The 9,108-nt window shown below is 38.1% G+C and overlaps 1 protein-coding gene across 2 annotated transcripts in view; it reads right to left on the reverse strand.

The window, feature by feature from the left end:
• mcama (melanoma cell adhesion molecule a) overlaps nt 1-9,108 on the reverse strand; it is a 61,382-nt gene that overhangs the window by 2,171 nt on the left and 50,103 nt on the right. The window contains exons 11-15 of one of the 2 annotated variants that reach the window (XM_005916108.3): nt 7,029-7,159; nt 6,694-6,835; nt 4,375-4,410; nt 1,474-1,600; nt 360-477 (exon numbers count right to left, since the gene is read on the reverse strand). In XM_005916108.3, coding sequence (XP_005916170.1) covers nt 360-477; nt 1,474-1,600; nt 4,375-4,410; nt 6,694-6,835; nt 7,029-7,159 — 554 coding nt within the window. The remainder of the gene's footprint in view (nt 1-359; nt 478-1,473; nt 1,601-4,374; nt 4,411-6,693; nt 6,836-7,028; nt 7,160-9,108) is intronic. The other variant, XM_005916109.3, reaches the window with a different exon arrangement.

Here is a 9,108-nt window from a genome sequence, read left to right on the forward strand (position 1 = left end):
TAAATCCTGTTTCCAGCTGCATGCACTACATGACTGTTATTCTATATTTATCACACATTCAGTGCAGCCCTGAATGTTACCCAGAATGCGACGGCACAAATGTCTAACTTGGATCAAACATTTAAGTTTAACTGAACAGCTAGCAAACATGTGAAACTAACCACAATATAGACAATTTTCAACTCTCACAGCCTTGGCAGTTATGTTAAATCTTCACAGAATTTTAAAAATGCTGTCACTACAAAACTTTTTGTTGGTGTTTGATGAAATGAAAACTGCAGTCATGGTTCACACAAAATTACTGGCTATACATAGAAGTTGAGCGTAAATTGTGACTGTTCATCCACAACAATAGTTACCTGGTCATTAGGGCCCTTTTTGTCTCCGTTGACAGCCTTTAGGAGGACGGCTTCCTCATTCTTTGTGTTGGTCTTCATCTCCACAACAATCTCATCTTTGGTGGTCTTCTCTTTGGTGCTGACGACAGAAAGAGATGTTGGGACATGTATGTCATGGCTAAAGGCCCAGGCATCAGTGCTGGGCTTGGTATGATGGCAAATTCCAATTTAGACAGTTTACCTCTGGTTTCATAGACTCAGTAATTCCGTTTTTCCTTCTTTTATAGACCATACTAATCTTACACACGACTCAAATAGTCCTTTATTTTTTACACTTGAAGCACTTCACTTTACAGCCAATTCAGAATCACTGCTTAACCTAGCATGCATGTGTTTTAGAGAGCCAAAATCGCAGTGTTACTTAATCATTTGGAAGAAAAAATGGATGGATGGCTAGATAAATGGCGAGAGTGTAAACCCAAAAATATATAATAAAAAATATATAGTGTACACATCTTAGGCCCAGATTTACTAACACGTTGGAACAGTGCAAACTGGATGCAGGCGTAAAAAAAATTGTTGGCAGCGTAGTGGCACGATTGCGTGACCGTGACCCTGTTGCAAATGTATCCCTGTCAGTTCCCTTTTCAAGATGCAAAATATAGGGAGAAAAATATTTAAATAAAGTGCACAAACTGATTTACAAACATCTACGATGTGCAATTTAATTGAGTTGATATTAAACACAGAAAAAGCATGTTTTGTGCTTTATATTGATAAAGAAACAAACTGACTGCGCCTGGGTGTTAGAAAGCAGCACAACTTTTATAAATCACCCAGAAAACTAGCCACACCTGGCAATGCTCTTTAGGGCCTATTCAGTAAATCTGGCCCTCACAGAGTAGCTGGAGGCTTCAGACTGCTCTAGATAGCCTGTTTCAGCCTGTTTTTTCAACTCTTTTATCTCTATGATGCAGACGTTGCTAATATACTAATATCAGGGACATGTGATGCCCGTGAGCACAGAAGCTCCACCTTACATTTTGTTTGCTATGGGCAGCAAGTTAGAAAGTTTAAGTGTAAGAATGAGCACAATTGGTCACCTTTAAGCAGAATGAGTAGAGACAATACTTACATCTCCTGCTTGCCAGAGCGTCCACAGGGGATTTTTCCCTTCTTGTGCAGGAAGTAGATTACACTGCCAAGGAAGGCCAGCAGCAGCAGACACACTATGATCACTACAATGATCACCCCACTGCCCTCTGCGTCACAAAAACACAGACAGAGGACACACTGATCATAGGTTCATCTAAAAGGTTAATCAGGTTAACCTAGTTAACTTTATCAATAACGTTTCTGTTTACTGGTTCAACCTGCACATAACAATCCCACTTCACTGAAGATACATGGTTTACTTTAAATCACTCAGTGCTTTCGTGCCTGTTTCATAACATCACTGCAGTCGCCGGAGGAGCTTGTTCAGCTTAGACTTTAACAACATGAATATGAAACAGAAAGACGGTGTCACATGTGTGGTGTTGTGAATTTTAAAGCTCTACCAGGGACTTAAAGTGTAAACATTATTGTAATGGCAGCGTTTTCTACTATTCTTCTCTTTAACTCATCTCTTGCAAAACCCTGTAACTATAAGGAAGTATAATGGGGTGTATTTACATACTGCATTACTTGCTGCTCTGCTACAAAGTAGTTTATTTAACAAAGTTCTTCTCTTTACGCGTAAGAAATAATTAACTGACTGTGAAATTATGTCTATTATATTGTCTCTATCATTTAACTGGCAGTGGACGCTGCAGTGCAGCAGGACTGTATAAAAAATCCTTTATTCATTCATTTATAATCATCATTTATTTTGCTCAGCATCTGTGACCCGTAGCCCTAATAATTGACTTCATTTGAATTGCATTATCCATCCAGAATGTAGGGGAGCTGTATTATCACGTCGAAGTCTACTGGAACAGCATTTGTAAGAAGTAATAGACTGGTGGGAAATAATACGAATATTTTAAAGGAAAAACAAATTCTTCCAGGGTAATATTGTATTTTGACTCAATATGTCATTTCAAGTCCGAAATAGCATTCCTTGATGGCTTTTTCTCACCTCATAAGACTTGCCTGGTTGCATGCCATCATCAAAAAATGTCTTAGACACCTCATGTAGAGGTAACTATCACAAATGTTGTTTTAAGTACTTTGGGGGTGTTTATATGCTGGTCTGTCTGTAACCAATCCTGTTAATGGAATAGTGATGCAGTGATAAAACTTCACCGGTTTAGTAGCTGAAATAAAAGTGAAGGCAGGCATAGTCCAATCAGTGGGCACTGAAGGCATCAGAAACAGAGGCACCATGCCATCACTGGCATCCCACAGCCCTGTTACTTATTAATTTTAGTGTATTTGTAACTCACAATAGCAACAATCGTTATCTGATGCATAAATATGTAGTACAAAAGCTTACATCCTTTCCTTTTAATCAAAAGTCTTTAAAAAACCTTTTGCTACATATCATACAGCCACTGGTATATCTGTGTAGTCTCTCTGTGTCAGTTCATTGTATTGTCCGGGTCTTCTATGACTACAAAACTAGCAACAAGGCCAGGTGGTTATAAAATGATCTGCATTTTCTGTTCTTTTAATAAAATAAAAAGCAATTAAACACTTCCACAGTCATGTGTTCCCAAATCTAACTCCAAATTTCTCAGTTTAAATCTCAAATAAATTTTGTAGTTTGTATAAATTCCCTCGACTGCACTGCTCGAAGCCTTCTGAATATATACTCATTGCAATAAAGATGACAGCTCTTTGTGTCACGTTTACCTCCAAACAACAACGACAACGACAACAACAACATCTACGACAACGTAAAAACTACAAATTTAACCAAGTGGCTTAATAGAATTCTTAACCTTTGCATAGGTGCGTGGGATGAGAGGCTATATATAACCTTTGGCACTGAAACATAACTTTACACAAACAATGTGAATGAGACACTCAGCGTGCAAAGACATGGACAAGAGGTGACATGGGCAGAAGGATTAGAATAAAGTGATACTATTATCTTTCTATTCTGCTTTCCTAGAGAAAGATGCATCCAAACCCATCCAATGTAAGGGAGAACTACTAAGAAGTTAGTTTTGAGGACTTCTTCAGGTGTTTTTATACCCGTGGACACACTTCACACTTCACAGTCAGAATTCAAAGGTCATGATATTTTTTTGCATTTCATCCACTGAAATATCCACGAGTGTCCTTAATCCATATAAAAATTGAGAAGCACACCAAACACGGTGCATAGTGTTAATTCACTCTAAAAATACACATAACTGCAGTATTTTGAGTCCAGCCAATCTCCAGCTCCCGATAACGCAGTAAATAAAAGTAAACAAGAATTTACTTCCTATGAGCACTCTACCCTAAATGGAGCACACACTGGGTTTTTTACTGTTGTTTTGGTTCCTTTGTATGGCCCATAGGGCCAATGAAGATTTAACAGTGACTGCTCAGATAACGTCAGAAAATTACTTTAATGCCCCTCGCCACAAATAAGTGCAAATTTTCCAGGTATGTAAAAATCTGCTGTAAAACAAGAGGGGTGTCTGGAAAAGTCAGTAAAAGTGAGACAGTGTCTGTTTTTAGTGTTTAATAAGTTATTTTGTTTGTTTTAAAAATTCTGGTATAAATAAATAGTATTTGTACCAGGGCAGAGTGTTTGGTCTACGTACCATTCTAGCTTCTGCTGTGCTTGAATTTGCTGGTGTTACGATTTTTTAGTCTATATCAAACAGAATATTTAATGTGCCCACAGGCCATCCCAAAGATCTGCCAGCGAACCAAAGACAGGACTCGTATCGAGTCACTGAAAAGGATTGATAAATAATGTATGGACTCATCCAACCCTTCACTGTCACACACAAAACTTAAGTCAAAAGCGTAACAACTGAGACACAAGTTGATAGAAACTGAATGAAAGAAAAATAGGCGTCTTTAACAAGAAGAGACTGAAGGGCAATAATCTTACCAGGAGTGAAGGGAGCAGTTGTGGTGACCCTGGGAACTGTGAACAAGTAGAACAAAACTTAGAGCGGGTAGCTGTTCATGTCTACCAACATCCGCAGAGCACAAACAGACACTCAGATTTAACTGGATTCTTTTCATTTATTATAAAAATCTACTTGCACTGTGTAACACAAGTTTCTGAAGCATGCAAAGCACTTTTCAAAGAATCAATAATGAGTCACTCAAAGATGTTCAAAAAGCTACTTTAACATGCGCCCTTATTCACAAGGGGTCGCCACAGCGGGTAGCTCCACATATTTGATTTAGCAGACTTTTACGCCAGATGCCCTTCTCGACACAAACCCCGAGGGATTTGTGTCTCCTCCTTGGACCAGAGCAGGGATTTTTCACTTGTTAGATATTTGATCATTTAAACAAAGATCAGTTTATTAGCTGGAACAAGGGAAAGTTTCAGATATTGTTTAAAACATAGCTACCAATTATTGAGTTCAGCTCGGTAGCTGCAGGCTTCTTTCGTTTTATTCAACTGAATGTGCTTTTTTTTTTTCTTTTACTTCGATCTAAATCTGAGGTTTAATGCAGCAGCCTTCAAGCAATCACAAGACTTAAAGAGATGTTAAAAAAAGAAAGAAAGAAATACTTTGGTTTTTCAAAGATATGTTTGAAAATATCCATGATATCCAAGAATCCATGAGAACCTTTTTATCAGTAATCATAGGGAGACGTGTAATTTTCTGAGAGGCCAAAATAGGTAAGAATCACTGCATTTATGTGATAAATTAAGGTGTGATGTATTTTCTGTGGTCTAAACCTCTTAACAATCATTACCACTGACATTCATTCAAATTAAGTCTGATACGAGGTGTCATCATAAAGCCTTTGTGTAACATCCGTGTCACAAATGTCATGTAACATCCGCAAGTACCTGAGCAAGTGGTGTGCACCACTCTAAGCCATTTTCAGTCATCATTCACCCTACTCGAGTCCCTGTAACTTTGTCCTTCAAACTTAACTTCCAGAGAGAGATTTTAAAGAGGGAAGGAAGGGATTTGGGAAGCTCTGCCCAAGAAATGACTTTAAAGGTGAGATTGGTCAAATTTAAAGCAGGTGTGTTTTTTTGATTTTTTATGGATGGAGGAGTTAATAGCTTCACCTCATGAATGCATTCTGGCCTAACGGGTCTTCTGAAAAAAATAAAAACCCCAAAAAAACAGAAGACATGTTAGGCCTGGGCTTCTTGAGCTGAGGAGGAAGGAAAGTTCACCAAACCTTGAATGATTTGGGGGCTGCAATAAGTTCATCAAATAAGAAAGACCCACGCTGAGTTACAATTATAGTGCATGAGAAGTAGTGATGTTTGGTTAAAATGTGACAATCAATTTTTTGGTGTGTCCTCAAAGTGCCTGAAAAATGCATTTAATCTATTTAATACTAAAAAGTCATCTGCTTGTTTTATATAATCTCACGGTACCCTGAGACTCTTCTTTGCAGACATGTATGCACGCAAACATCACCACATATATTTGTACCACATTTTCTCTATATTGCTTATTTTATTGTTTTTTATTATAATATTCATGTTGAAAGTCCAGCCTGTTTTTGAAAGTCGTGTATTTTCAATGTGCAAATACGAACGAAATCAGACACTAACGTTGTGCACTGGGACGTTACTAATGATTAAGAAAAAGTATGAAGAAGATGTTTGAGGGCTTTCTCCATATGTGAATTCACAAAGCATAATCAACACACCAGCAGTGCCTCTACAAAATGTTTCATTTCTCCAACTGCACGGATAAAAGGAATCAGCATTATGAATACTGAGCAAATGACTTCTGATTAGATTTAGAAAAATAAATGTTTTCTGGAAAAACCATGTTTCCAATCTTTCCTTTTGCACAGTTATTACAGAGCAGGCGGCTAGTAAGTAAATGGAAAATGTATTTGAAGATTTAATGTTAGAACCAGGGCGAGCTAATGATGTTCATTCATTTAGACTTGAAAAGCAAAATAAGTTTTAAGTTTCAGCACTGATGCTGCCTGGAAGAGGTCAGAAAATTCTGTCCTCTTCATAGCTGTACTTTTTAACTCCCTTAATTAGCCAGGAGCCAAATATTGTGCAAGAGTTGTGGCACTGAGTGTAACAGTCCTGTCAAATGGGAATGCAAGCTGGAATTAAACGAGCTAAAAGATGAAAGAAAATTCTTTAGCACCGAGAGTTTCCAAACTAGCATGCTGGAGCAAAGGTTAGCATTGGGAAAACATATATGTAAATGAAGTCATAGTTATAGTGTTCTGGTGTAAGTGAGAGAGAGGCTCTTACTGGCTTTGATTTTGAAAATCTTGACGCCAGAGCCCCTGTCACTGGAAACGTTGCACTCAGCGGTGATGTCCGAGGTGACTTTGACCGATACCACGCTGTGAGTCATGTGCTTATGTGTTTTTTTATCCACTTCATGCCAGCTCTGTGGAGACACACAAACACACTAACTAAAGCTGGACTAAAGCTGTTTGAGAATACTGTAATAAATGCTAGCATCATCGTGACATGTAAACAATCATAACAAATCGAGCTAGCTTCGACTGAACATGAACATTGTAGGACAAATGTCATCTCCCACTGTGAAGTAAGTTTGCACTGTGAGGCAGACTAAGTACCTGGCTGCCAGTGATGTTCCAGGAGATGCTTGGCAGTGGATTGCCCAGAGCCTCACAGCTCAGGTTCACCACCCTGCCTTCCACTTCATCTAGCTGGACCACCTCCTCTGAACCCACCAGTTCAGGACCACCTAGAAGCACACATAAAAAAATGAAGATCATTACATGTCAGTGACAACACGGTCAAACTCTCACAGCCTTAATGAAGTCTTTCTAGTTTAAGTTCTAAGAATCACCACAAATCCCATCACTTGGCTGACATTTACTGTAATTAGTTTTCAGGGCAAATCAGAGGGATGTAAAAACAGAGGGAGCAAGTCATGACCAATAAAAAGAGTGCAACAAAAACATGTCCACATATCTAATGCTGTTTTCACAATTCATTTTTTCCCTCCAGGTCACATAGGTCCTCCTCTCAATAACTTCTCTCAGAGAAACTAAAGGGCTTTGCTGTTATTGCCCCCAGACTCTAGAGTAGTCTGCCAGCCCATGTAACAACCTGTGCAATCAATGACGCTTGTACGTCACCTCTAAAACCTCAAAACTGCTTATTTTAGTCAAACATTTGTCGCTCTTCAATTTCAACAGTTTTTCCACCACTATTAGAGTTTGTGGGTTTTTTTTAACCCTATGTCTAAATTTTATTTTGCCATGTTTATTATATTTTATTGCTGCTATTGTTCTTGTGTTATTGTAAGGAGACCTTGAGGGTCTTAAAGGCGCCTATAAATAAAATGTATTATTATTATTAATATTATTATTATTAGGTGTATATTTATTTTTATTTTTGACTTATTCTGAAATTGTTCTTTTTTTGGAGACCTAGAAAACACTTGGGGTCAACTAATAGTTATAAAATGCATTATATGAATAAAATTGACATGACTTGATATGTGAACTCTGAAGAATGCAAATCAAGTCTGAAGTTGCCCAAAGCGCTCTTTTCTCAAATCCAACAAATGCAGGACACAGAACACAGAAAGCTCGATGCATTCTGCACGCTGAAAGCGGGGTGGTGTCTGACTAGAGCATGCCAAAGGCAGAACACATGACTGCTGTGAATTCTCCACATAATTATCTGCTCTACCCAAACAAATGGGGAAAATTCTTTAATGTGTTGTCTGAGTGATTTGCACATTTGCAATCTAGAATGGAGCTCCTCGGGGTCATTTCTCGAGTATTTTACAAATGGTGTGTAAAAGCTCAATTCTCAGGCACAGAGATAACAGTCCTGTTTTAGAAACCAAAAACATCCACATTACGAGGTTGCAGGGATGGTAAAGTTGAAGTTGCACAATTGTCACCCAAGAGGTCACAGTTTGTAAAGTGAATAGTTTACTAAATTAAGTTGATTTTCACTCGCTTTGGTTCTGCTTTCAACTACGGGCTGACTGACTAACAGTTACCAGTTACCAACAGTAATCATCCATTATTACTGCAACATATAACTGCACAAAATGCTAAGAAACAATTGCTAAATAGCTACAGTAGTAATTTGTACACTCTTTTCAAAAACCTTAAAACTGAACCTTTGAGTCAATTCATGCAGTTGCAGGATGGTGGAAATTATGAGTGTGACACAGTCAAGGCCCATGAATAGCAGCAAGTTGGTTAAATGGGGGGAAATTACGACTTTTTTTGAGTGGAGCAAACCACCATCTAAAGAAAAGAAGAAAAAAAGCAAAGGAAGTCTTGCATAAGCTTGTCTTGTGACTTCAGTTGGATGTCAACAGCCCTCAGTACGAGCACTTCATCTGTCAGTAGACGTTCTCTAACACTAGCATGGTGCCAACCAAGTGTGAAAGACGCCCTCAACCAAACATGTCTTCTCAGAGAAACTAAGTTACTTTGATTTATCTTTATTACAATTTTCCAACCTCACCTAATTTTCACTCTAATATTGTTTATTTCCCATTGGTTTGTCGTTATTATTATTATTTTTTCTTTTTAGTCACGTTTCATCATTTTCTTGGCTCTCCACTGGGACCCAATCTGTGGATCGCACTAAACCATCCAACCAGTAGCATTACTGAGAGTTGAAAAACTGTCTAAAGTCTTTCATCTTTAATAAAATGATCAG

Source organism: Haplochromis burtoni, unplaced genomic scaffold (assembly GCF_018398535.1).
Source record: "Haplochromis burtoni strain Fernald_Lab_line unplaced genomic scaffold, NCSU_Asbu1 Contig_17, whole genome shotgun sequence".
Classification (NCBI taxonomy): Eukaryota; Metazoa; Chordata; class Actinopteri; order Cichliformes; family Cichlidae; genus Haplochromis; species Haplochromis burtoni.